This window comes from Agelaius phoeniceus, chromosome 9 (genome assembly GCF_051311805.1).
Source record: "Agelaius phoeniceus isolate bAgePho1 chromosome 9, bAgePho1.hap1, whole genome shotgun sequence".
Lineage (NCBI taxonomy): Eukaryota > Metazoa > Chordata > Aves > Passeriformes > Icteridae > Agelaius > Agelaius phoeniceus.
In genome coordinates, this window is record NC_135273.1 from 33,269,317 (window position 1) to 33,296,833 (window position 27,517).

Sequence of the window (27,517 nt, forward strand, 5' to 3'; positions counted from 1 at the left end):
GAGCTCGGAGGCGGCTTCAGCCCAGGTGGGAGCCGCGGTCGGTGCTGCCCCAGCTCGGGGGCCGCGGTGAGGGCCGGGGGGGTTTTGGCGATTTCCTGGTGCCGGCTTCCCTCGCGTTCACAGGCAGGGACAAACAGCAGCCGTTCCGGCGCTCGCTGTGCCCGGGCTCCGAGGCACCGGGGAAGGGAATGGTGAGCAGGCCGGGGCTGCTGCCTCTTGCCCCTCGGCAGGGGCAGACTCCGAGCCGCAGCTGCCCCGGGCCAGCAGCAGCCGGCAGCTCGCAGGCCGGGTGAGGGGGCGCCATGAGGCGGCCGGGCCAGCGGGGAGAGGGACAGAGCGGTTCTGGTGGCACCGAGCACCTGGCCCAGCCCAGGTCACTCCGAGAATCCCTGCCGTAATTCACTATTGAGAGCCCCAGAAGCAGCTTCCTCGGGGCTGCTGTTCTCGACCAGCGCCAACAACATGGGGCCCTTTTCCTAGCAAGGTTTTTGCAGGACAGGAATGACCTGAGTGCTCCCCTCGCGCGGCTTCTGCTTCTGAAAATGTCCCTGCCTCTGGCTTTCAATATGGCTCCGGATTCACTTTGGTACAAGAAACCGAAACCACTGTTGGGTGATTTCCACGACGCGCCTGCCCTTCCCCCTCCCGTCCGCTGCTCCCGATGAAGTGTGGCGCCCGGTGATTGGTCAAAAGGGCCAAAAGCGCTTCCACACCGCCCTAGGCGCCAGCTCGAGTGCTCAGAGAGCTGAGGCAGTGGCGATGCGGCGAGGGAGCTCCGAGGCAGCTGAAGCCCATGTAAGACTCGCTGTCGGTTGTGCACCAGCTCGGGGCCTATTGCGGGCGGAGGGGGCCGCGGTTAGGGCCGGGGGGGCTCTGGCGACTTCTTTGTGCCGGCTTCCTCTGTGTCCTCCAGGCACTGCGGCAGCGCTGGCTCATCCCGGCTGCTCTCGCTGGGACGGAGGCGGCTGCTCCGTGCCCGGGACAGTTCCCGCCCGTGCGGCACCGGACTCGGGGCCGCTGCTTGGACGAGATGTGTTCGGGGCTGGCACAGGCTGAACTTGAACGTGCCTCAGAGCCCAGAGCGCTGCAGGCGCCGAGTGCGGGCACAAAGCGCCGCATCCTGCCTGCTCCGGGGCTGAGGCTTCTCGGCGCTGCCCTCGGTACCGGGACCCGCTCCGTGTCCACAGGCAGGGAGCCGCAGCGGCCGTGCCGGCGCTCGGTGTGCCCGGGCTCCAAGGCGCCGGGGCAGGGAATGCGGGGCACAATGGTGAGCAGCCCAGGGCTGCTGCTTCTTGCCCCTCGGCAGGGCCGGGCTCCGAGCCGCAGCTGCCCCGGGCCAGCAGCAGGCGGCAGCTCGCAGGCCGGGTGAGGGGGAGCCATGAGGCGGCCGGGCTGGGGGGGAAGAGGAGAGGCACAGAGCGGTTTTGGTGGCACCGGGCACCGACCCTGGCCCAGCGCAGCCCAAGAATCCCTGCTACCATTCCCTGGCTCCACGGCGGCTCCGGCTCCGCGGACAGGCGTCTCCAGGAGTTCAGAATGGGCAAAATGGGAGCGAGGGAGAGGAGGCAGCTGGTGCCAGTGGGTGAAATGGCTTTGCTGCCCGCTGGCAGGGAGAGGAGGAGACGGGAGAAAGTAGTGCCAAGTAAAGGGGAGAGAAAGAGGGACAAGGCTGGAGCGGTGGCAGGCGGCTGGGATTGCCATGGGGCAGGCGAGCATTTTGCTTTCCAGCTCTTTCAGAGGAAAGAAAAGCACTGCGAAGTCCATTTACGAAAAGAGGGGAGAAATAGCAGGTGGTGGAAATCGATGAAAATTGGGATTCATTTGATCTGCTTGAACCAGAAAGGCTCCGCTGGGAGCGAGTGGGGGCTGCCGTCCCAAAAAACCCGCGCTAAGGAAAAGGAAATGGAGGAGAATGTTTATTAGAATGGGCGGTATGTGAGGGCGCTGGCCTCCCCCACTGCCGCTGCACACGGCCCTTCCCTTCCACTACCGCTGCACGCGGCCCTCTCCCGCTGCACACGGCCCTTCCCTTCCACTGCCGCTGCACGCGGCCCTTCCAGTCTCCGCTCCCGCCCCTCCCGTCGCTGCCTCCCCACCCGCTGGCGCTGGAATCGGCCGCAGCCCCTCCCACGCCGCCCTGGGCTCTGAGTTTGGCGGAATGGGCGGGCAGGATTGTTCGTTTAGTTCCGGAGCTGCGGCGGGGCCTGGCGAGGCGATGGCGGAGCTCAGGGGCGGCTCCAGCCCAGGTGGGACCCGCGGTCGGTGCTGCCCCAGCTCGGGGCTCGTTGCGGGCGGAGGGGCCGCGCTGAGGGCCGGGAGGTTCTGGCGAGTTCCTGGTGGCGGCTTCCCCCGTTTTCACAGACAGGGAGCCACAGCGGCCGTGCTGGCTGTGTTGGAATTTAGTCCCAGCCTTTTCTTGCCTCCTAAATTTTCCTCCCTTGTTTTCTCTTTTCCAATCTGAAGAGGCCTCAGCTGCCTCCCTGTTTCCTTCCTCTCTCACCTTCCAGGTCCTATTCCCCAGACCTTGTTCTTTCCATATAAAACCCTTGAAAACCCATTCCCCACTTAAAGCTTTGTTGGGTCCTTGTTTTTCTCCCTTCTGGCTGCTGTGGGTGAAGGTCTGGCTTTGAGGAGCACACCCGGCTCCCTCTGCTCCAGAAAGCAGCCTTGCACTTATCCCAATCTCCTGCTGCTGAGGGCTTCCTCAGGCTCCTGCTGAAATGAGAAATATCCAGGAACCTTTTCCTTTCTAGAGATTAGAATGGTTTCTGCAATTCCTTCAGATATGAGCATGATGGTTAAAACTCCACTCTGCAAATGAAGGTTTTCCCCTCCGTGCTTTGTCCTCTCTCTTAATTTGTCATCTCAGCAACTGCTAAGGAAACCTTTCTCATCTTGTCAATTGGCAATGCAACTGCTCTTTAATTCAGTTTTTAAATAGGTTTTAAAGTCTGGCTCTGTCCATGCTGTTGATTTGAATTTTGGATGAAGTTGTTGGTGCTCAGCAAGCTCTGTGCTGCTTTAAAGCCTTTCTCCAAGGCTCAAAGAATGACCCTGGCAGGGAGTGCAGGAGCGCTGTGCGCTCCTGGTTTAGAAATGGAGTGCATCAAAGCAGGTTCCTTGAAAAGCCATCTCGAGTCAGTGAAACTAAGGCACTGGAACTCCTTTGGGAAATGGTCCATTTAGGATAGAGCCACAGTGGGAGAAGCTGTTTGTCTGATGGTCAGTTCATGCTCTGGTCAGTGCAGGGCCAGCCCCTCAAGAAATGCATGAGCCAAACGCAGCAAGGAGAGGGAAAGACCCGAGCTGAGCTGAGAGAGCCGGAGAGATGAAATGCCACAGATGTGCCTGGAGCATGGCCCTCCCCAGCAGCTTTTCTTACAGTTCAGTGTTCAAAAGGCTGAAAGCTGATGCTCAGGACTTTGGGATCTGGCTTGGAACTGCAGAGGGGATGAGCTCCCTTACAGGAACTCAGGCAGGGCAGTGCCACAAGCCTGCAGCCAGATTGCTTCTCCTTCAGCTTTGATTCCATGGGGCTTTTCTATTTGGTTGGTTTTTTAGGTGGTTTTTCGTGGGGTTTTTTTGGGTTTTTTTTGTTTGTTTGGTTGGTTTTTTGTTTGTTTTTCTTTTTTCTATTAAAGTCTTCTTAGAGATGCTACAATTGAAAGAAGAGAACAGAAATGGGCTGGAGCACCACTGGCACAGTAATTGATATTTTACTGTTCCTCTTTTCCCTTTAAAAATATATGTAGTTACCATGAACTTTTAAACTCTGTGGTTTGGGAGAAGCACTCTTTTTTCCCTCTCTTTGGAAGAGATATGCAAGTCCTCAGACCCTGGGCCAATGCTCCCTGCATTTTATTTATGTTTTTATAATTCAACAAGAGGCTGATAGATTGACAAGGAAGATAAGACTCAGGAGCTCGCTGGGGAGCAGCCTCCAAACTCTTTGCAAAGAGCAGTAGGGTGTGAAGGCTGCTTTCCAGTGTGAGATTAATCCATAATAACATGCCCACTGAAATCAAAGGCACTGCTTAGAAGCCACTTGTTATTTCCCGAGGTGCAGGAGCTGGAGGGTTTGACAGAGCCTGGGCAGAATGATGAAGAATATTCCTGTCAGATTTCTGCTTCTCTCCTTGTGCCTGCAAGGGAAACCCATCCTCGTTAAGGGTTTGTTCCTGTGTGACAGTGTGGAGTTTTCCCAGCCGGGTTTTCTCTCCTGACAGCTCAAGTCTGGCCTCTTCAAGAGCAGAGCTCGCTGTGCCCCCAGGGCTTTGCTGCTGGGAGCACTGGGAGAGATCCTGGGAACACTGGGAGAGGGAACTGGGAGCACAGGGAATGCCAGAGGGAACTGGGAGGGAGAGTGGGAGCAGCGGGAGTGAGCGGGAAGGAGCCCTGGGAGGGAAATCAGGAGCCCTGGGCAGGAACAGTGCTCCCAGTTCCTGCCCAGTGCTCTCCCCATCCCTGCTGGGCTTGCCAGGAAGAGGGGGGATACTGGCAGGGAACTGGGAGGGAGCTCCTCAGCACTCTGCAAGGGCAGCAGCCCCAGGGGGGACCAGTGAGGAGGGGGAAGTGCCCCCAGTCCCTCCCCAGAGCCCCCAGAATGGGGCATTACAAGGAGAAAAGGGATTGAAATGGAGGGGGGAAAGCTTTTCTGTGATTGTGTTTGACCTGGGGGGATCCCCATTCACCTGTGATTTGCAGGGTCTCAACTGAAGGAAAACTCACCTTTTTCATCTTTTTGGCTGCCTCCCTTGGTGGCGCCTCCATTTTCCATGATTTCCATGTTTAAATGGAAGGAGGAACCCTTTATGGTGCTGTTTGAGGTGAGGGAAAGAGCCCCATTTCCATCATCTTCAGGTTCAAACTGAGCCAACACGGCTGCCCCTGGTCTGAAAGGGCTTCCCTGGAGAGGAACCTCTTGGTGTGCCACTGTAAGAGTTGCATCGAGGGGCCCCTCCATTTGAAGGGACCTTCACAGGTGAAAAAGATGTCCAAAAGCCCCCAGAATGGTCTTGGTTGAGGGAAATTGAAGAGGGAAGCTGCATTTCCCCTCGTTTTAGGAGGCTAAATTGAGGCAAAGGCCCTTCTGTGAGAATAACTGGGGCTGTGTGTGATTGGCACAGAGCAGGAGCAGCCTTGCCCTCAGCAGGTCACAGCCCTGGCCCACGAGGATGGGTCACAAAAGGGTCGGGAAAGGCCACAGGACCTCAGCTCAGATGAGGCTTTTGACAGAGCCCAGAGATCTCCTCCTGGAACTCTGAAAACACAGGAAAATCAGGAGACAGCCCTGGCTGAAGGCACAGCAACCCTGCTGGAACAAGAGAAGGGACTAAAGGCTGAGCAGGCAGCGCAGGGAACGGCTGCAGACAGCCTGTTCAAAGAGAGGCATCTGCAGCTGGAGAGCAAAACAGAGAGATCCCAAAGTGACACCATGTCTTGTGCATAGTCACACAAAGATAGCTCAAAGTTCATGAAAAGCCAGTCATGAGTAAGGTAATGGTGTCTTATGAAGAATGCCTGTTATCAAAATGAGTGAATTGACATGATGGAACCGATCCATCAGCAGTGACTGTCTCAGGAATTGGAGCCAATATTCTTCCAGCATTGCTGTACCCACAACAATGGAACACTGAACAGCTTCCAGTGGCTAACAGCCATCATGTAGAACAACCAGCCTCTCTCCTGTGCTATCTGTGGAAGATAGAACAGAAGAGATCACAGTGAATGATCCTGTCAGGCAGTGCAGCACTGACACCTGTGCAGTCTGTGAGAGGATCAAGGGCCCAACAAGCTGTAGCTTCTCCTATCCAAAAGCAGGTGCTTATCAGTGTTTCATCACAGCTGTTTCAGTGGGATCTGTCTTATCTCTAGAAGAAAAGAACTACATCTTGCAATGTAAAGAAACATATTTAAACAAAATTACCTTAGGGCCTAAAATTAATTGCAGTGGAATTCAGTGTCACCTCAGTGGCATTAGAGGTACACTTAAAGGAACTTAAAGTTAACCTCTTTAATACTGAATAAAAACTGATCCTAATGAAATTGGAATAGAACATGAAATGGCTTAAAGTGGAAACATAAACTTGACCTTGTCTAAACTCAGCAATACTCAAACCTGACAGAAATCCACCTTGACATAAATGACTCTCAACAAAAGTAACTCAATAGAGCAATAAAGCATAACCTAACATTACTCAGATTTCACTTTGCTTAATCTTACCAAGACTAAAATCATATTCAAATAAATCAGAACTGAACTAACAATCAATATCCTTAAAAGTTCTGGGTACTACAAAATGTAACTTATCCTGCTGCTATTAATACCAAAAGGCACTGAAAATGTGAACCAAGCATGGCTGAAATAACTGCCTGATGGATTTACTGGAGGGATTAGAAAAGTGTGACAAATATTGTAGTAAACCCCATAGATTTAGGAAAAGCACCATGGAGGATATGAACAATAGGAATGCTGAAACAGCAAAAGAAAATTCCTGTTTTTCTGTCCTCCACCCCCTAACCTACCTCTGTAACCCTATAAGGCAATGTCATGTTAACCCCTTACCCATTGGTCAAGCTTGGATCCTTTCCAACCCTATAAAAGAAGCGTACTGTACCCCATTAGGGGAGAAAGAAGAAGAGCAGAGACCCTTCACGGACCTCCCTAAATAAAGCCATCTCCGTGGAACAGCCTGCGCCTTCTCCTTCTCCTCTCTCTCCGTCTGCTGCAGCCTCCAGCCCAGGGCACCACTACCTAGCAAGCAGAGCTGAAATCCTGAGAGCTTGCAATCACTATAGAGCTGATAATCACCATGCTTGCTAGATGGTAGCCCTGCGGCCTTGGCATGAGCGAGCCAGCTTCGGGCACCCGGTCCCTACCCAGGGACTGAGCTCCTGAGCCCTAGTGCTGTGCTTTATGATAAGGCCAAATAAGAGGCTTTATTAAAATATGGTGACCCTGTGTAATTTAACATTGAGGAAAACTCATGGCAGCCACAAATTTTAAGGAACCATAAATTTACTAAGACTTTTTAAAGTGCAATTGTACCGAAAGAAACAGCAGTGGAGAATTTGGCAAAGCGTCCAACAAACCGGGAGCTTCTCGAGTTTGTATTTAGTGTAATAGCATATGGTAAATGTTATCAGCATTTCTGTTAAGGAAATTCGGTTGTGTTGTGCTGCACATGATAATAATAATGAAGCACTGGATTTACCGCTTTGAGTCTCTCCAGTAACAATTCTCAGTGAAATCAGAGTTAGTGAAAAACACAAGGTTAACTTGAAAAAGGCATTTCAGCCCATGTTTACGGCATTGTAGGACACGGTGCGTGAGGCTTCAGTAACCAGGGGCAGTCAGAGCCCTTGCGGCAAATGCCGGGGGTTCGCCCCGCCGCAGGGTTGGGGAGCCACGGTGGGGGAGTGAGTTCTGCCGGGGCCAGCGGGAGCCGCCAGGCAAAGCCGAGCCCCGGGAGCGGGGAAAGCCCCGGCGGCAGCGAGGGAAAAGCCGAGCTGGTCAAGCGCGGGCCGGAGCGGCGGCGAGCGGCGCGTTCGTGTCATGCCGGAGCCCGGAGAGGCAGCGTTGGCGGAGCTCAGAGGCGGCTCCAGCCCAGGTGTGACCCGCGCTCGATCGTGCCGCGCCGCGGGCGGAGGGGGCTGCGGTGGGCGAGGGGCGGGGTCGGGGCTTGGGGGGTTTTGGTGAATTCCTTGTGATGGGTTCCCCCGTTGACAGGTGAGGAAAATGGAATTCACTCCTTAGTGTTTTTGAAAGGTCAATAATAATAATAGTGGTTGTAATAGTAATAGTATAAAAAGGGATAATATTTCCAGCGCTGGGTGCTCCTAGGCAGTAGTGAAAGGAGCCAGCGGGGTATACTGATAATGTTCTGTTTATACTGTTACATCGCTGAGGTGCATGCACATTCATGTATTTAAAGTATTATCCGAACATTCTTTTGAGCTTTCTTGTGTTTAGGGAACTCCTTTGTCTGACTTCTTCACACTCTTATCTGCATGACTTCCTAGGTGTCAGGTCAATGTATTTTATTTATTCTTGTGTCTGTATCCTGCGGTTTCACATCCTCTAATAAGATTTTATTATTTTCTCCTTAATTTTAACGTGGTAGTCTCTAATTGTCCTCCATTGCTCAGGTTTCGGTCACAGTTATTTTATCTCTTGGACAGGTTGGTCAGTGGATGGCCTTACACTGGTTTTAGTTACACAAAAGCGTTTTTCACATCTGATGTTTGCTAAGGTCTAAAATACAGTACATTCACCACACTATTATTTTCATAAGTGATACATAGATATTCATTACACGACTATGTCTATGAGTAATACAGTGCATACTTAAACGTATAGATTATAATACACTGGCATCCAGCCAGAAAGAGTTAGAATTGATACTATACCTAAATCATTATAATCACCAACAACATGCAGAGGCTCATACATAAATGTGAAAGCCAAAACTCCCAGGTCATTTTGTCCACAGGCAGGGAGCCGCAGCGGCCGTGCCGGCGCTCGGTGTGCCCGGGCTCCAAGGCGCCGGGGCAGGGAATGCGGGGCACAATGGTGAGCAGCCCGGGGCTGCTGCTTCTTGCCCCTCGGCAGGGCCGGGCTCCGAGCCGCAGCTGCCCCGGGCCAGCAGCAGGCGGCAGCTCGCAGGCGCTGTCAGCGCCCGGCCCGGCACGGAGCTGGGCTGCAGCGGCTGCAGAGCCACAGGGGCCGGGGCTGCGGGCACAGAGAGCTCCCGGAGGCTGCGCTTGTCTCCGCAGCTGCTGCCGCACCTCTGGGCAGCGGGGACAGCGCAGCCACAGCTGCCACCGCCCTCCTGAGCCCCCAGGGCCGGCACCAGCAGTGACCTCTCCCCGTGTCCCTTTCAGGGTGCCATCAGCGCGGCTCTGAAGCTGTTCCCGAGGCCGAGCTCCCAAAGGATCTGCCAGCAGCACTCCTGATGTCTCCGAAGCAAAGTACTGATTGTTCCAGGCAGAGAGATGCCGGCTGTGAGCAGGAGGAGAGTGAACTCTGCTCCATTCGTGGAGCTGTGAAGGAGCCCCTGAAGAACAGATCAGCAACAGGGAATACACTCAGAAGATTCCTGGGTGAGTGCAGGGCCACCCCTGTGGCCTCTAGGGTGGGGACAGTGTCCCCTCCCAAGGGCAGGGCTGGCAGGTGTGTGGCTGTTTCCCGATGTCTGGCAGAGGCCTGGTGCTCTGCTGGGCCCCATCAGTGGCTGGAAGCAAGAGCCCCAGCTGCCCCCAAGGCTGTGCAGTTCTCCTGCTGCAGCCTGTGGCCACAGCTGTGTCCCTGCCTGTGGCCACAGCTGTGTCCCTGCCTGTGGCCAGGCTCTTGGCTCTCTGGCTGCCAGCTGAGTGAGGCCCACACTGGCTCAGGGCTCCCTGCTCTGCTCCCTGGCCATGGGCTGAGCAGATTGCAGGCCCGGCTCTGCTTCTGGCAGCCAGCAGCTCTTTCCTGCTCCAGGTGAATGGATCAGGGGCCATCCCGTGGGCACGGCGGTGCTGATTCTGCTGCTCCTGGTGCTGGTGCTGGCGTTGGGGGTGGCCTTGGCTGTGCTGGCAGGTAAGGGAGGGGCAGCAGCCTGGGCCCAGCCCCTCGGGGCAGAGCGGGCTCCCTGCTCCCTGCACAGGGCAATCCTCAGACCTTCTCCTCTTCCCCCTGCAGCACCACAGGTTCCAGTCACAGCTGCGACTCCGCTGTCACTTCTGGGCTGTCCCCGTGGCTGGGTTGGCTACAATGGGGTCTGCTACTACTTCTCACAGGATTACGGCACCTGGGAGCAGGGTCAGGAACGGTGCTCCGAGCTCGGGGCCTCCCTGGCCATTGCCAAGGATGAGGAGGCCATGGTGAGTGAGGGGCTGCGGGCGGTGTGGGGTGGCTGAGGGCAGCCTGGGGGTGCTCCTGGGCCGGGCTCGGTGCTCGTAGGGCCGGGGCTGCAGCCCTGAGCCGGGGCCTTGCAGGGAAGGAGCCCCGGGCCCGTGTCCCCCCGAGGGGCCGGGGCAGCTCCCACTCCTCCCCTCTCTCCTGGGCAGGATTTGCTCTTCCACCTCTGTGGGAAGGTCGATTACTGGCTCGGGCTGCGCAGACGGGGCGAGCGCCTGCACTGGGGGGACGGCAGCAGCTACAGCTCCCGGTGAGTGCCGGGGAGCCGGGCAGGGCCTGGGGGCACAGGGGCACAAGGGCTGCCCCTGGCAGCCAGCGCTGCCTCTGCTCCTCCCTGCAGGGTTCCTGTCCTCGGCGATTCCCAGTGCGTGTACCTGGCTGACAGGAGATTGAGGAGTGACAACTGCTCCAATGAGCGGCCGTATCTCTGCAGCAAGGCCCCAGCTCCCCTGTAACAGGGGCTGCAGAAAGGACCTTCTCCACACTGGGCAGTGCCAGCTTCACCTCTGAGCCCAGCACAGCGCTGTCCTTCCTCAGCTGCACCCTGTGCCTTGCACTCCCTCTCAGGGTCACCTCAGTGCCTCTTCATGCCCAGTGCCAACGCTGGGCTGGGGCTGCAAAGGAAAAGTCTCTGCAATCCATCCTGCCACCGCTGCTGCCTGCAGTGACTGCATTGCCCTCATGACACAACAAGCCCCAATGGGAATCCAAATTGCCTTGGGCTCTTGGAAATCATCTCCAAGTGGCCAGAATGGGACACTTTTGGACTGTCTTTGGAAGAGGAAGAACAGCTGACACATGCTGAGGTGGAATCCCATTTTCGGCATCAGGCACCTGGCTGTGAAGAAGGGTCTGCTGTCTGTCTGTCTGTGTGTGAAGGATCTGACTGTCCTCCTGTGGGAGGAGTCCCAGGCTGGAGCAGGATCAGGGTTTTTCTCCCTGAGGGAGAAGCAGTGACATGACCCATCCCTCTGTGCCACTGTGTGGGGAGGAGGGAGGGAGGGAACTGGGGACAAAATGAAGCCCAGGAAGCAGAGAACAGTGTCAGGAACACTTTTTAGGGTTTGGTTTTATTATATTATAGGTTGTATTGTATTCTATTGTATTCAATTGTATATTATTCTCTTGCTCTGATTTGTATGATAATAAATTCAATTAAATGTAATTTCCCCAGTCCGGGCCTGTTCTACCCATGATGGGTGAGAGATCTCTGGCTGCCTTTCTTGAGAGCCCTGAGCCTTTCCTGCTGTGTTCTGTTGTCTGCACAGGGGCAGCAGGAGAGGCCAGAGCGCTTTTGCTGGCCCGGGCACCTGGCCTTGCCCAGCCCAGCCCAAGAATCTCTGCGGGAATTCCCTGTTGAGAGCCCCAGGAGCGGCTTCCCCGGGCTGCGCTTCTTCCCCAGCTCACACAGAGTGGGGCCCTTTTTCTTCGCACGCTTTTTTCGGGACAGCAACGTCGCTGCCCCCGCGACGCGCTCCTCGCTTTGCCGCCCCGCTCGCTGCTGCCCTGCTGCTCGGCATCGCTGCCGCACGCGGATGAAGCAAAACTCTCCCAGAGCGAGAGAGAGAGCCCCGAGCTGCGGCGGCAGCAGCCCGAGTGCCCTGGGAGCGTGAGCGCAGAGCGGCAGCAGCCCGAGTGCCCTGGGAGCGTGAGCGCAGAGCGGCACCAGCCCGAGTGCGGGCACAAAGCGCCGCATCCTGCCTGCTCCGGGGCCGAGGCTGCTCGGCGCTGCCCTCGGTACCGGGACCCGCTCCGTGTCCACAGGCAGGGAGCCGCAGCGGCCGTGCCGGCGCTCGGTGTGCCCGGGCTCCAAGGCGCCGGGGCAGGGAATGCGGGGCACAATGGTGAGCAGCCCGGAGCTGCTGCTTCTTGCCCCTCGGCAGGGCCGGGCTCCGAGCCGCAGCTGCCCCGGGCCAGCAGCAGGCGGCAGCTCGCAGGCCGGGTGAGGGGGCGCCATGAGGCGGCCGGGCCGGGGGGGAAGAGGAGAGGCACAGAGCGGTTTTGGTGGCACCTCTGGGCACCTGGCCAGGCTCACTCCAAGAATCCCTGCCGTGAATCAATTTGGTCCAAGAAAACACAATCATTCGGGTGATTTGCATGACGTACCCTGCCTGGCTCTGCCGCTCCCCGCCCCGCTCGCGGTTCCCGTGCGGGCTCTCGTCACCGCCCCTCGGTGCTTCCCTGACGCTGATTTGTCAAATCGGCCAAAAGCCGCTCAAACACCGCCCTCGGCGGCCGATAGCACCAGGTCGAGTGCCCGGAGAGTGCAGGTGGCGGCCCCCGGAGCCCGGCGAGGCGGCGGCGGAGCTCGGAGGCGGCTCCAGTCCAGGTGGGAGCCGCGGTCGGTGCTGCCCCAGCTCGGGGCTCGCTGCGGGCGGAGGGGCCGCGCTGAGGGCCGGGGGGGACATGGGGGAATTCGGCACAAGGAACTCGCCCGTTTTGGTGGCACCGGGCACCTGGCCAGGCTCACTCCAAGAATCCCTGCTGTCATTCACTGTTGAGAGCCCCAGGAGCGGCTTCCCCGGGGCTGCGGTTCTCGACCAGCTTCAACAGAGTGGGGCCCTTTTCCCTAGCAAGGTTTTTGCAGGACAGGAGTGACCTGACTGCTCTGCTGGCGTGGCTTCTGCTTCTGAATATGCCCCTGCCTCTGGCTCCCAATGGAGGCACCGGGAGTCGCTTTGGTACAAGAAAGCAAAAGGGCTCCCGTGATTTCCATGAAGCGCGCTGCCTTTCGAAGCCCGCTCGCTGCTCCCCTGTTCCCCACTCTTCACCCCGCCTCGCTGCTTTCCCGCACGCAGATCGGTCAAATGGGCCAAAAGCCGCTCCCGCATGGGCTCTGTGCTGAGGCACCAGCCCGAGTGCCCTGGGAGGGTGAGCGCAGAGCGGCACCAGCCCGAGTGCCCGCGGAGCCCGGCCGGGATGGGAGGGGCGGCGGGCGGAGCGTTCGGGTCATTCCCCAGCGGGGGCGGCACCCGGAGCCCGGCGAGGCGGTGGCGGAGCTCGGAGGCGGCTCCAGGCCAGGCGCCACCCGCGGTCGGTGCTGCCCCAGCTCCCGGAGGCTGCGCTTGTCTCCGCAGCTGCTGCCGCACCTCTGGGCAGCGGGGACAGCGCAGCCACAGCTGCCACCGCCCTCCTGAGCCCCCAGCGCCGGCACCAGCAGTGACCTCTCCCCGTGTCCCTTTCAGGGTGCCATCAGCGCGGCTGCGAAGCTGTTCCCGAGGCCGAGCTCCCAAAGGATCTGCCAGCAGCACTCCTGATGTCTCCGAAGCAAAGTACTGATTGTTCCAGGCAGAGAGATGCTGCCTGTGGGCTGGACGAGAGTGAAGTCTGCTCCATTCGTGCAGTTGCGAATGAGCCCCAGCATCCCCAGCAGGGACCAGCAGCCGCGGTTCCACACCTGTCTGGGGCCCAAGAAGCCACCTGGCATAAGCAGGGGGATGCCACTTGTGAGTGTGCAGTGAGTGCAGATGTGGAGAATGGATTCTGCACCAGTGATGGGAGTGTGAGAGAGCCCCTGGCTCCCCAGGGCATATCAGGAACCAAGAATGGAACCAAAAGGAACCGCAGAAGATTCCTGGGTGAGTGCAGGGCCACCCCTGTGGCCTCTAGGGTGGGGACAGTGTCCCCTCCCAAGGGCAGGGCTGGCAGGTGTGTGGCTGTTTCCCGATGTCTGGCAGAGGCCTGGTGCTCTGCTGGGCCCCATCAGTGGCTGGAAGCAAGAGCCCCAGCAGCCCCCAAGGCTGTGCAGTTCTCCTGCTGCAGCCTGTGGCCACAGCTGTGTCCCTGCCTGTGGCCACAGCTGTGTCCCTGCCTGTGGCCAGGCTCTTGGCTCTCTGGCTGCCAGCTGAGTGAGGCCCACACTGGCTCAGGGCTCCCTGCTCTGCTCCCTGGCCATGGGCTGAGCAGATTGCAGGCCCAGCTCTGCTTCTGGCAGCCAGCAGCTCTTTCCTGCTCCAGGTGAATGGATCAGGGGCCATCCCGTGGGCACGGCGGTGCTGATTCTGCTGCTCCTGGTGCTGGTGCTGGCTTTGGGGGTGGCCCTGGCTGTGCTGGCAGGTAAGGGAGGGGCAGCAGCCTGGGCCCAGCCCCTCGGGGCAGAGCGGGCTCCCTGCTCCCTGCACAGGGCAATCCTCAGACCTTCTCCTCTTCCCCCTGCAGCACCACAGGTTCCAGTCACAGCTGCGACTCCTCTGTCACTTCTGGGCTGTCCCCGTGGCTGGGTTGGCTACAATGGGGTCTGCTACTACTTCTCACAGGATTACGGCACCTGGGAGCAGGGTCAGGAACGGTGCTCCGAGCTCGGGGCCTCCCTGGCCATTGCCAAGGATGAGGAAATGGTGAGTGAGGGGCTGCGGGCGGTGTGGGGTGGCTGAGGGCAGCCTGGGGGTGCTCCTGGGCCGGGCTCGGTGCTCGTAGGGCCGGGGCCGCAGCCCTGGGCCGGGGCCTTGCAGGGAAGGAGCCCCGGCGTGCAGGGGGAGCCCCGGGCCCGTGTCCCCCTGAGGGGCCGGGGCAGCTCCCACTCCTCCCCTCTCTCCTGGGCAGATTTTGCTCTCCCGTGTCTGTGGGAAGGTCGATTACTGGCTCGGGCTGCGCAGACGGGGCGAGCGCCTGCACTGGGGGGACGGCAGCAGCTACAGCTCCCGGTGAGTGCCGGGGAGCCGGGCAGGGCCTGGGGGCACAGGGGCACAAGGGCTGCCCCTGGCAGCCAGCGCTGCCTCTGCTCCTCCCTGCAGGGTTCCTGTCCTCGGCAATTCCCAGTGTGTGTACCTGGCTGACAGGAGATTGAGGAGTGACAACTGCTCCAATGAGCGGCCGTATCTCTGCAGCAAGGCCCCAGCTCCCCTGTAACAGGGGCTGCAGAAAGGACCTTCTCCACACTGGGCAGTGCCAGCTTCACCTCTGAGCCCAGCACAGCGCTGTCCTTCCTCAGCTGCACCCTGTGCCTTGCACTCCCTCTCAGGGTCACCTCAGTGCCTCTTCATGCCCAGTGCCAACGCTGGGCTGGGGCTGCAAAGGAAAAGTCTCTGCAATCCATCCTGCCACCGGTGCTGCCTGCAGTGACTGCATTGCCCTCATGACACAACAAGCTCCAATGGGAAATCCAAATTGCCCTGGGCTCTTGGAAATCATCTCCAAGTGGCCAGAATGGGACACTTTTGGACTGTCTTTGGAAGAGGAAGAACAGCTGACACATGCTGAGGTGGAATCCCATTTTCGGCATCAGGCACCTGGCTGTGAAGAAGGGTCTGCTGTCTGTCTGTCTGTGTGTGAAGGATCTGACTGTCCTCCTGTGGGAGGAGTCCCAGGCTGGAGCAGGATCAGGGTTTTTCTCCCTGAGGGAGAAGCAGTGACATGACCCATCCCTCTGTGCCACTGTGTGGGGAGGAGGGAAGGAGGGAACTGGGGACAAAGTGAAGCCCAGGAAGCAGAGAACAGTGTCAGGAACACTTTTTAGGGTTTGGTTTTATTATATTATAGGTTGTGTTGTATTGTACTGTATTGTATTATATTGTATTCTATTGTATTCAATTGTATATTATTCTCTTGCTCTGATTTGTATGATAATAAATTCAATTAAATGTAATTTCCCCAGTCCGGGCCTGTTCTACCCATGATGGGTGAGAGATCTCTGGCTGCCTTTCTTGAGAGCCCCGAGCCTTTCCTGCTGTGTTCTGTTGTCTGCACAGGGGCAGCAGGAGAGGCCAGAGCGCTTTTGCTGGCCCCGGGCACCTGGCCTTGCCCAGCCCAACCACAAGAATCTCTGCGAGAATTCCCTGTTGAGAGCCCCAGGAGCGGCTTCCCCGGGCTGCGCTTCTTCCCCAGCTCACACAGAGTGGGGCCCTTTTTCTTCGCACGCTTTGTTCGGGACAGCAACGTCGCTGCCCCCGCGACGCGCTCCTCGCTTTGCCGCCCCGCTCGCTGCTGCCCTGCTGCTCGGCATCGCTGCCGCACGCGGATGAGGCAAAACCCTCCCAGAGCGAGAGAGAGAGCCCCGAGCTGCGGCGGCAGCAGCCCGAGTGCCCTGGGAGGGTGAGCGCAGAGCGGCAGCAGCCCGAGTGCCCTGGCAGCGTGAGCGCAGAGCGGCACCAGCCCGAGTGCGGGCACAAAGCGCCGCATCCTGCCTGCTCCGGGGCCGAGGCTGCTCGGCGCTGCCCTCGGTACCGGGACCCGCTCCGTGTCCACAGGCAGGGAGCCGCAGCGGCCGTGCCGGCGCTCGGTGTGCCCGGGCTCCAAGGCGCCGGGGCAGGGAATGCGGGGCACAACGGTGAGCAGCCCGGGGCTGCTGCTTCTTGCCCCTCGGCAGGGCCGGGCTCCGAGCCGCAGCTGCCCCGGGCCAGCAGCAGGCGGCAGCTCGCAGGCCGGGTGAGGGGGCGCCATGAGGCGGCCGGGCCGGGGGGGAAGAGGAGAGGCACAGAGCGGTTTTGGTGGCACCTCTGGGCATCTGGCCAGGCTCACTCCAAGAATCCCTGCCGTGAGTCACTTTGGTCCAAGAAAACACAATCATTCGGGTGATTTGCTTGACGTGCCCGGCCCGGCCCTGCCCCTTTCCGCCCCGCTCGCGACTCCCGTCCGGGCTCTCGTCACCGCCCCTCGGTGCTTTCCCTGACGCTGATTTGTCAAATCGGCCAAAAGCCGCTCAAACACCGCCCTCGGCGGCCGATAGCACCAGGTCGAGTGCCCGGAGAGTGCAGGTGGCGGCACCCGGAGCCCGGCGAGGCGGCGGCGGAGCTCGGAGGCAGCTTCAGCCCAGGTGGGAGCCGCGGTCGGTGCTGCCCCAGCTCGGGGCTCGCTGCGGGCGGAGGGGCCGCGCTGAGGGCCGGGGGGGACATGGGGGAAGCCGGCACAAGGAACTTGCCCGTTTTGGTGGCATCGGGCACCTCCTGGCCAGGCTCACTCCAAGAATCCCTGCTGTCATTCACTGTTGAGAGCCCCAGAAGCGGCTTCCCCGGGGCTGCGGTTCTCGACCAGCTTCAACAGAGTGGGGCTCTTTTCCCTAGGAAGGCTTTTGCAGGACAGAGTGACCTGACTGCTCTGCTGGCGTGGCTTCTGCTTCTGAATATGCCCCTGCCTCTGGCTCCCGAAGTGGCAGCGGGAGTCGCTTTGGTACAAGAAAGCAAAAGGGCTGCCGTGATTTCCATGAAGCGCGCTGCCTTTCGAAGCCCGCTCGCTGCTCCCCTGTTCCTTACTCTTCACCCCGCCTCGCTGCTTTCCCGCACGCAGATCGGTCAAAAGGGCCAAAAGCCGCTCCCGCATGGGCTCTGTGCTGAGGCACCAGCCCGAGTGCCCTGGGAGGGTGAGCGCAGAGCGGCACCAGCCCGAGTGCCCGCGGAGCCCGGCCGGGATGGGAGGGGCGGCGGGCGGAGCGTTCGGGTCATTCCCCAGCGGGGGCGGCACCCGGAGCCCGGCGAGGCGGCGGCGGAGCTCGGAGGCGGCTCCAGGCCAGGCGCCACCCGCGGTCGGTGCTGCCCCAGCTCCCGGAGGCTGCGCTTGTCTCCGCAGCTGCTGCCGCACCTCTGGGCAGCGGGGACAGCGCAGCCACAGCTGCCACCGCCCTCCTGAGCCCCCAAGCGCCGGCACCAGCAGTGACCTCTCCCCGTGTCCCTTTCAGGGTGCCATCAGCGCGGCTGCGAAGCTGTTCCCGAGGCCGAGCTCCCAAAGGATCTGCCAGCAGCACTCCTGATGTCTCCGAAGCAAAGTACTGATTGTTCCAGGCAGAGAGATGCTGCCTGTGGGCTGGACGAGAGTGAAGTCTGCTCCATTCGTGGAGTTGCGAATGAGCCCCAGCATCCCCAGCAGGGACCAGCAGCCGCGGTTCCACACCTGCCTGGGGCCCAAGAAGCCACCTGGCATAAGCACGGGGATGCCACTTGTGAGTGTGCAGTGAGTGCAGATGTGGACAATGGATTCTGCACCAGTGATGGGAGTGTGAGAGAGCCCCTGGCTCCCCAGGGCATATCAGGAACCAAGAATGAACACAAAAGGAACCGCAGAAGATTCCTGGGTGAGTGCAGGGCCACCCCTGTGGTTTCTAGGTTGGGGACAGTGTCCCCTCCCAAGGGCAGGGCTGGCAGGTGTGTGGCTGTTTCCCGATGTCTGGCAGAGGCCTGGTGCTCTGCTGGGCCCCATCAGTGGCTGGAAGCAAGAGCCCCAGCTGCCCCCAAGGCTGTGCAGTTCTCCTGCTGCGGCCTGTGCCCACAGCTGTGTCCCTGCCTGTGGCCAGGCTCTTGGCTCTCTGGCTGCCAGCTGAGTGAGGCCCACACTGGCTCAGGGCTCCCTGCTCTGCTCCCTGGCCATGGGCTGAGCAGATTGCAGGCCCGGCTCTGCTTCTGGCAGCCAGCAGCTCTTTCCTGCTCCAGGTGAATGGATCAGGGGCCATCCCGTGGGCACGGCGGTGCTGATTCTGCTGCTCCTGGTGCTGGTGCTGGCTTTGGGGGTGGCCTTGGCTGTGCTGGCAGGTAAGGGAGGGGCAGCAGCCTGGGCCCAGCCCCTCGGGGCAGAGCGGGCTCCCTGCTCCCTGCACAGGGCAATCCTCAGACCTTCTCCTCTTCCCCCTGCAGCACCACAGGTTCCAGTCACAGCTGCGACTCCTCTGTCACTTCTGGGCTGTCCCCATGGCTGGGTTGGTACAAGAGGGTCTGCTACTACTTCTCACGGGATTACAGCACCTGGGAGCAGGGTCAGGAACGGTGCTCTGAGCTCGGGGCCTCCCTGGCCATTGCCAAGGATGAGGAGGCCATGGTGAGTGAGGGGCTGCGGGCGGTGTGGGGTGGCTGAGGGCAGCCTGGGGGTGCTCCTGGGCCGGGCTCGGTGCTCGTAGGGCCGGGGCTGCAGCCCTGGGCCGGGGCCTTGCAGGGAAGGAGCCCCGGCGTGCGGGGGGAGCCCCGGGCCCGTGTCCCCCTGAGGGGCCGGGGCAGCTCCCACTCCTCTCTCCTGGGCAGGATTTGCTCTCCCGCCTCTGTGGGAACGTCGATTACTGGCTCGGGCTGCGCAGACGGGGCGAGCGCCTGCACTGGGGGGACGGCAGCAGCTACAGCTCCCGGTGAGTGCCGGGGAGCCGGGCAGGGCCTGGGGGCACAGGGGCACAAGGGCTGCCCCTGGCAGCCAGCGCTGCCTCTGCTCCTCCCCGCAGGGTTCCTGTCCTCGGCAATTCCCAGTGTGTGTACCTGGCTGACAGGAGATTGAGGAGTGACAACTGCTCCAGTGAGCGGCCGTATCTCTGCAGCAAGGCCCCAGCTCCCCTGTAACAGGGGCTGCAGAAAGGACCTTCTCCACACTGCGCAGTGCCAGCTTCACCTCTGAGCCCAGCACAGCGCTGTCCTTCCTCAGCTGCACCCTGTGCCTTGCACTCCCTCTCAGGGTCACCTCAGTGCCTCTTCATGCCCAGTGCCAACGCTGGGCTGGGGCTGCAAAGGAAAAGTCTCTGCAATCCATCCTGCCACCGCTGCTGCCTGCAGTGAGTGCATTGCCCTCATGACACAACAAGCTCCAATGTGAAATCCAAATGGGCCTGGGCTCTTGGAATTCATCACGAACTGGCCTGAACATGTCACTTTTGGACTGTCTTTGGAAGAGGAAGAAGAACACCTGACACATGGTGAGGAGGAATCCCTCTTTTGGCATCAGGCAGCTGACTGTGAAGAAGGGTCTGTCAGCTGCTGGCTCTTGGTCTGTGTCGCCTTTGGAGGAGGACAGTCAGAGCTGCTGCTTGGGGAAGGGAATTTGCTGCCACCGCCATAACCTGCCGCAGTGCGGTTGAGAGAAGACGTCCAGCTAGCTGGCCAGCACTGCTAGCAGCACTTGGGGGCACTTGTCCCGATGTCAGTCTTCAGGACAGCGCCTAAGGCCCATGCCCAGCTTGCGGCTGTAAGCATTGCCTTGTGCAGGATGAGACCCTATTGAAGCTGCAACCAGCAGAATAAGAGGGCGGACTCCAACTGCGGTTTTATCCAGGGTTTAATGAATCCTAGGGGAACCTGCAGGAGAAGACGGGAAGGAGGGGACTACAGCAGTATTTAAGGGTGGAGGAGGTAAGGGAGGTGCCAGACCTTGGACCAATAAAGACACAGTGGGGAAGTAGGATCCAAAGGACTGACATAGGGAAAATACCAATGGGGAAAATTCTGAGGAGGGGCCCCGGTCCCTGGACCAATCATCCAACTCTCCAGCTGGAAAGTTCTAGCAACAAAGGTGGGAATGGAGAGTGACTGGCAGGGCACCGGGAAGGGTGTGAGGAAAGGATAAATTGGTTTCTGGGGAAACTGGGGAGGAGTTTTAAAGGATACAATGACATCTGGGGTGGAGTTAGGGTGACCGACACTAACAGGGATGGGAGGGAGAACCGGGGCAGAACCGTTGTCAAACAAGGAGGGAACAGTCCAACTTTAACAGAACACAGTACAACAATAACCCAGCCCAGAGCAGCTTCTCCTGCACTGGGATGAGCTGTGAGAGCAGCCCCTGCAGGGGCACCTCGCTGTCAGCCCTCGATCCGGAGGGCCCTGTCCCCCCTGTTCGGGTGCCCGGGACCCTGAGCTCGCCTCTCCCTGCCCTGCTCAGACCCGGCTGCCGCTGCCGCCAGCGCCCCTGCCGGCCGCGCCCGGAACTGCAGCGAGGGGAAAGCGCGCGCGGCCGGGAGAGGCGGGGCTGGGGCTGGGCCTGCTCGGGGCAGCGCCGCGCTGGGGCTTGTACGTTGTTATACTCTGGTTTTGCTTTGTTTTACTTTGAAACGGCCGTTATTTCTATTTTCATATGTTTGCCTGAGAGACCCTTAATTTCAGAATTATAATAATTCGGAGCGAGGGGGATTGCATTTTCCATTGCCAGGGAGGCTCCTGCCTTCCTCAGCAGATCCCTGTCCTTCAGACCAAAACACCCCCGTTGCTCTGTGCCACTGTGTGGGGAGGAGGGAGGGAATCAGGGATAAAGTGAAGCCCAGGAAAGAGGAAGCACTGAGGGGAAGGTGTAATTTTAGGATTTGGCATACTTCGCATTCCCTCGATCTGATTTATTTGATAATAAATTCAAGTAAAATTAATGTCCCCACTCCGGCCTTCTTATGCCCATGAAGGGTGAGAGATCTGTTGGTAAATGATGGAGAGCAGCTTCCCAAGCTCATCTCTCTGCTCCCTCATCCCCCTGGGGTGGATCCCCTCTGGGCCCACAGATTTATGAGCATCCAAGCAGCTCAGCAGTTCTCTGACTGCCTCCTCCTGGATAACAGGGGGCCCATTCTGCTCCCTGACACCATCCACCAGCCCAGGAGTTCACTCGTCCTGAGGGCAAGCTGTGTTTCCACTAAGGGCTGAGGCAAAGAAGGCATTGAGCACCTCTGCCTTCTCCTCATCTGCAGTTACTAAGTTCCCTCCTGCATCCAAAAGAGAACAAAGCTGGTCCTTCCCTTCCTCTTACTATTAATATATTTGTAATCCTTTACAAAAGTTGCCAAATTAAGTTCAAACTGAGCTTTGGCCTCTCTAATTTTTTTCCTACATTGCCCTAGCAGCCCCCTGAAATAGTTCCTGAGAAACCTGACCCTCCTTCCAAAGCTGATACATCCTCCTTTTAATTCAAAATTCTTCCAAAACCTCATTGCCCATCCAGGCTGGACATTTTCCTCGTCAACTCCTCTTTGGGCACACAGGGACAGTCTGTTCCTGTGCCCTCAGATCTCTGTTTTGAAGCATGCCCACTCTTCCTGAACTCCTTTGTTTCTAAGGGCTGCTTCCCAAGGAACTCTGAATTAGTCTCCTAAACAGGCCAAAGTCTGCCCTCCTGAAGTCCAGTGGAAAAGTCTTGTTGACATTCCTCCCGATATCACCAAATATAGAGAACACTGTAATTTCATCATCACGTGCCCCAGGAGGCTTCCAAGCAGCACATCTCCCACCAGCCCATCCCTATTCATAAACAACAAATCTAGCAAAGTCCCTCTCCTGGAAAGATCACTCACCAGTTGTGACTCGTGAGCCCTGGCAGTACGACTAGCCAAAAAAGCAGTTCTCTATTTAGAAAACTGTTCTTTGCTCCCTGAGAACGCGATTGTGGGGAGTGACTCGGAACCTCGCTTCCTCTGTCACTTCCTCCCTCGCTTCCTCGCGCACTCATATTGGCAGCTTCCCTGCGCGCTGTTTGGTCAGCCCGGCCAAAATCCCTCCGACACCCATATCGGCACCGACCTACGGCGGCACCGGCTGTGTCCGGTGGGTTTGGCCGGGAGCGGAGCGGCGGCGGCACCCGGAGCTCAGGGGCGGCTCCAGCCCAGGTGGGAGCCGCGGTCGGTGCAGCCCCAGCTCGGGGCTCGCTGCGGGCGGAGGGGCCGCGCTGAGGGCCGGGGGGTTCTGGCGACTTCCTGGTGGCGGCTTCCCCCGTGTCCACAGGCAGGGAGCCGCAGCGGCCGTGCCGGCGCTCGGTGTGCCCGGGCTCCAAGGCGCCGGGGCAGGGAATGCGGGGCACAACGGTGAGCAGCCCGGGGCTGCTGCTTCTTGCCCCTCGGCAGGGCCGGGCTCCGAGCCGCAGCTGCCCCGGGCCAGCAGCGGCCGGCAGCTCGCAGGCCGGGTGAGGGGGCGCCATGAGGCGGCCGGGCCGGGGGGGAAGAGGAGAGGGACAGAGCGGTTTTGGTGGCACCGAGCATCTGGCCAGGCTCACTCCAAGAATCCCTGCTGTCATTCACTGTTGAGAGCCCCCCAGAAGCGGCTTTCCTGGGGCTTCCGTTCTCGACCTGCGCCAATAGCACAGAGCCCTTTTCCTTAGCAAGGTTTTTGCAGGACAGGAGTGATCTGACTGCTCTGCTGGCGTGACTCCTAAATATGCCTGTGACTCCCAGTGTAGCGCCGGGAGTCACTTTGGTACAAGAAAATAAAACCTCAGGTGATTCGCATGGTGCTCGCGGCTCCCGTCCCGGCTCTCGTCACCGCCCCTCAGTGCTTCCCTGACGCTGATTTGTCAAATCGGCCAAAAGTCGCCCAAGCAGCGCCCTCGGCAGCCAGTGGCTCAGGTGGAGTGCCCGGAGAGCTGAGGCGGCGGCACCCGGCGCGGCGAGGCGAGGCAGCTTCAGCCCAGGTGGGACCCGCGGTCGGTGCTGCCCCAGCTCGGGGGCCGCGGTGAGGGCCGGGGGGTTCTGGCGAGTTCCTGGTGGCGGCTTCCCTCGTGTCCCCCCTGCGCTGAGACTGTAACCCCCATGCCTCTGTGCCACTGTGTGGGGAGGAGGGAGGGAGGGAACTGGGGGTAAAGTGAAGCCCAAGAAAGGGAGAACAGTGTGGGGGAGGTGCACTTTAAGGGTTTGGCAGCCTACTCATTCCCTTGCTCTGATTTGTTTGATAAGAAATCCAATTAAATTTAATTTCCCCAGTCTGGGCCTGTTCTACCCATGATGGATGAGAGATCTCTGGCTGCCTTTCTTGAGAGCCCCGAGCCTTTCCTGCTGTGTTCTGTTGCCTGGCGAGGGCCAGGAGCAGAGGCACAGAGCGCTTTTGCTGGCCCCGAGCACCTGGCCTGGCCCGAACCAGCCCGAGAATCCCTGCGGGAGTTCCCTGTTGAGAGCCCCAGGAGCGGCTTCCCCGGGCTGCGCTTCTTCTCCGGCCTCAGTGGCCTGGGGACTTTAGTCCTAGCATGGCTTTTGTGGGCACCGGAGCCTCGGTGCCCCCGCGGTGCGCCCCACGCTTTGCCGCCCCGCTCGCTCGCTGCTTTCCCTGCTGGTGGCGCTCGGGGTCGCTGCCGTCAGCAACTGAGCCGAAACCCCGCCGGCACCGAGCCCACCTCTGACGGGGAGCGGTGGCACCAGCGGCAGCGCCCGCGGAGACACACGGGTGAGTGTGCCGGGACCGGAGCGGCGGGCGGGTCATTGCGTTTGTCCCGTTCCGCAGCGGCGGCGGCATCTGGAGCCCGGCGAGGCGGCGGCGGAGCTCGGAGGCGGCTCCAGCCCAGGCGCCACCCGCGGTCGGTGCTGCCCCAGCTCGCGGAGGCTGCGCTTGTCTCCGCAGCTGCTGCCGCACCTCTGGGCAGCGGGGACAGCGCAGCCACAGCTGCCACCGCCCTCCTGAGCCCCCAGCGCCGGCACCAGCAGTGACCTCTCCCCGTGTCCCTTTCAGGGTGCCATCAGCGCGGCTGCGAAGCTGCTCCCGAGGCCGAGCTCCCAAAGGCTTTCTCAGCATCCCTGAAGTCCCCGGAGCAAGGTGCTGTTTGTTCCAAGCAGAGAGATGCCAGCTTTGAGCAGGAGGAGAGTGAATTCTGCTCCAGTCGAGCAGTTGCGAATGAGCCCCAGCATCCCCAGCAGGGACCAGCAGCCAGGGATTCCAAACCTGCCTGGGGCCCAAGAAGCCACCTGGCATAAGCAGGGGGATGCCACTTGTGAGTGTGCAGTGAGTGCAGATGTGGAGAATGGATTCTGCACCAGTGATGGGAGTGTGAGGGATCCCCTGGCTCCCCAGGGCATATCAGGAACCAAGAATGAACACAAAAGGAACCGCAGAAGATTCCTGGGTGAGTGCAGGGCCACCCCTGTGGCCTCTAGGGTGGGGACAGTGTCCCCTCCCAAGGGCAGGGCTGGCAGGTGTGTGGCTGTTTCCCGATGTCTGGAAGGGGCCTGGTGCTCTGCTGGGCCCCATCAGTGGCTGGAAGCAAGAGCCCCAGCTGCCCCCAAGGCTGTGCAGTTCTCCTGCTGCAGCCTGTGGCCACTGCTGTGTCCCTGCCTGTGGCCACAGCTGTGTCCCTGCCTGTGGCCAGGCTCTTGGCTCTCTGGCTGCCAGCTGAGTGAGGCCCACACTGGCTCAGGGCTCCCTGCTCTGCTCCCTGGCCATGGGCTGAGCAGATTGCAGGCCCGGCTCTGCTTCTGGCAGCCAGCAGCTCTTTCCTGCTCCAGGTGAATGGATCAGGGGCCATCCCGTGGGCACGGCGGTGCTGATTCTGCTGCTCCTGGTGCTGGTGCTGGCTTTGGGGGTGGCCTTGGCTGTGCTGGCAGGTAAGGGAGGGGCAGCAGCCTGGGCCCAGCCCCTCGGGGCAGAGCGGGCTCCCTGCTCCCTGCACAGGGCAATCCTCAGACCTTCTCCTCTTCCCCCTGCAGCACCACAGGTTCCAGTCACAGCTGCCACCTCACAGTGTGTTCTGGGCTGTCCCCATGACTGGGTTGGGTACAATGGGGTCTGCTACTACTTCTCACGGGATTACAGCACCTGGGAGCAGGGTCAGGAACGGTGCTCCGAGCTCGGGGCCTCCCTGGCCATTGCCAGGGATGAGGAGGCCATGGTGAGTGAGGGGCTGCGGGCGGTGTGGGGTGGCTGAGGGCAGCCTGGGGGTGCTCCTGGGCCGGGCTCGGTGCTCGTAGGGCCGGGGCCGCAGCCCTGGGCCGGGGCCTTGCAGGGAAGGAGCCCCGGCGTGCAGGGGGAGCCCCGGGCCCGTGTCCCCCTGAGGGGCCGGGGCAGCTCCCACTCCTCCCCTCTCTCCTGGGCAGGATTTGCTCTTCCTCCTCCGCGGGAAGGTCGATTACTGGCTCGGGCTGCGCAGACGGGGCGAGCGCCTGCACTGGGGGGACGGCAGCAGCTACAGCTCCCGGTGAGTGCCGGGGAGCCGGGCAGGGCCTGGGGGCACAGGGGCACAAGGGCTGCCCCTGGCAGCCAGCGCTGCCTCTGCTCCTCCCCGCAGGGTTCCTGTCCTCGGCAATTCCCAGTGTGTGTACCTGGCTGACAGGAGATTGAGGAGTGACAACTGCTCCAATGAGCGGCCGTATCTCTGCAGCAAGGCCCAAGCTCCCCTGTAACAGGGGCTGCAGAAAGGACCTTCTCCACACTGGGCAGTGCCAGCTTCACCTCTGAGCCCAGCACAGCGCTGTCCTTCCTCAGCTGCACCCTGTGCCTTGCACTCCCTCTCAGGGTCACCTCAGTGCCTCTTCATGCCCAGTGCCAACACTGGGCTGGGGCTGCAAAGGAAAAGTCTCTGCAATCCATCCTGCCACCGCTGCTGCCTGCAGTGAGTGCATTGCCCTCATGTGTGAGAAACATGGATTTCTATTTAAAATTTTTATGTAATTTTATTAAGAGATAAAATCCCACATTTGGGTGCTCGCGTCTTTGCACACAGTTAACTTAAACGATTTTTTTTATATACTGTTACATTATAGGCCTATATGCATATTCATTATAGTTTATACATATCGAAACATTCATTTGAGTTAACATGTTCTTTTGCTTGGTTTAAACCTTTGACTTGTCTTCCTGCCATCTTCTCATTTAAATTAATATATTTTATTTTTTCTTTTGGTTCTGTCTTATATTTTCACTCCCTGATAACGACGGTCAATAAATGTTTTTGTTCGGTTCCCTGGTTTCTGTTTCTGTTATCTCGTGTTTCAGATAGGATAGTCCCTGAATTTGGGAAGTCACTATATTATTTTACCTCATTTTCTGAGTTAGTTACATGAGAAAATGATTCCAAATTTCAGTCTCTATTATGCTATGGTCTAACATAGTATCTTTTACACCACTATTTTTAAAAGCTATAGGGTGCATAGATAAATTGACAGGTTATATTGTATCAAAAGCAGTAATTGCAATTTGTACTGTATCAGGATTTTTGTGATCAATAATTACTTGCAAAACAACAGTTAATACATAAGTGTGGAAGCCAATACCTATATTTGTTATTTATAATATTATACAGCAATCTCAAATGGGAAATCCAAATTGCCCTGGGCTCCTGGAAATCATCACAAACTGGCCTGAAGGTGACACTTCTGGACTGTGCTTGGAAAGTGTGAGAAACTACCCTCACTCTTAAAATTTTAAAGGTTTATTAAATCTTAACAACAAAAGATACAACAATGGACTGAATACGGAAAAATTACAGCGCTGGGAGTCTCTGGGACTGTCAGCCACATACTCGTTTACAAAATGGATGCTCTGCCTTTTATACCCTCAGCCCCTCCCAAAGTTTTGTCAGTCAGCTCCTTCTCTGCCCTCCCCAGGTGGAGATCACTTCCTTACACCTTGATTGGAGCTCAGGTGTTGTCCTGTGGCCCCTCCTGGTAATGAGCCGGCCCTCCCCAAATGCCCTGACAGTTTGCCAGTCCCTGTTCCCTGCTTGGCTGCAGACTGGGAGGATAAATGCTGGGATGAGCATCTCACCTCTCCGAGCATCCAGACCCCATCGAGCCCCTGGACCTAAACCAGCCCAAAGCCTCTCTTACCTTTTGCTGCTCTCAGGAGGGAAAAGCAAAGCAGGCACAAGCATCCCCAAGCTGCCTGTGGATGCATGGTGGGCTCCAGGAGCTGGGAGGGAGGCAGGGAAGGGAGGAGCGTGGGAGAGAGGGACCCCACAGCAAAAGTGCCGAGATCAGCAGTGCCGGGCGGTGGGGCCCGACCTTCTCCCTGTCCCCGCCTTGCCCAAGAAAAGGCAAATAATTAAACCTTTGTACCAACCCCCAGCAGCCACGGAGGGTTTGGAAATCAGCTGAGGTTCGCCAAAGGCTGGCGGGAGGGGAGGAAAGCTGGGAGAAAAAGAGCAGCCAGAAGCATTGAGGGGAGGAGGAATTGCCTGTTTGTCCTGATACGGGACGGGGATGCTCAGAAAGCTGCTCTGTCTTTTGGAGATCTCTCTCTTCCCATCACAGGATAGAAGACAGTTCCT

At 59.0% G+C, this 27,517-nt stretch overlaps 1 protein-coding gene and 1 long non-coding RNA gene across 5 annotated transcripts; both read left to right on the forward strand.

Moving 5' to 3' along the window:
• The first annotated feature begins 1,560 nt into the window (after positions 1-1,560).
• LOC129123098 (uncharacterized) lies at positions 1,561-26,211 on the forward strand. Of its 4 annotated transcripts, none has more exons than XM_077183489.1 (6): positions 1,561-2,246; positions 13,087-13,479; positions 13,859-13,957; positions 14,060-14,238; positions 25,347-25,447; positions 25,538-26,211. In XM_077183489.1, exons 1-6 carry the CDS (start codon positions 2,159-2,161, stop codon positions 25,650-25,652), a joined length of 975 nt encoding a protein of 324 aa, XP_077039604.1. In that variant the 5' UTR covers positions 1,561-2,158; the 3' UTR covers positions 25,653-26,211. The 4 variants fall into 4 exon arrangements, with proteins under 4 accessions (XP_077039604.1, XP_077039605.1, XP_077039606.1 ...); XM_077183491.1 differs by lacking the exons at positions 13,087-13,479; positions 13,859-13,957; positions 14,060-14,238; positions 25,347-25,447; positions 25,538-26,211 and adding exons at positions 8,884-9,102; positions 9,482-9,580; positions 9,683-9,864; positions 14,444-14,544; positions 14,635-15,485 and having other exon boundaries at positions 1,569-2,246; XM_077183488.1 differs by lacking the exons at positions 25,347-25,447; positions 25,538-26,211 and adding exons at positions 14,444-14,544; positions 14,635-15,485 and having other exon boundaries at positions 1,571-2,246.
• LOC143694799 (uncharacterized) lies at positions 16,555-18,829 on the forward strand. The gene is made up of 4 exons (XR_013183515.1): positions 16,555-16,652; positions 17,511-17,903; positions 18,259-18,357; positions 18,460-18,829. It is a non-coding gene; the product is annotated as an uncharacterized LOC143694799 (long non-coding RNA).
• Positions 26,212-27,517: the final 1,306 nt, after the last annotated feature.

Bases quoted from the DNA above. Each gene is read 5' to 3' on its own strand.
- LOC129123098 (XM_077183489.1), top strand. From the start codon at position 2,159: ATGGGCGGGCAGGATTGTTCGTTTAGTTCCGGAGCTGCGGCGGGGCCT. The intron at 13,480-13,858 runs GTGAGTGCAGGG...TTCCTGCTCCAG, and splicing joins GAACCGCAGAAGATTCCTGG to GTGAATGGATCAGGGGCCAT. The intron at 13,958-14,059 runs GTAAGGGAGGGG...TTCCCCCTGCAG, and splicing joins GGCCCTGGCTGTGCTGGCAG to CACCACAGGTTCCAGTCACA.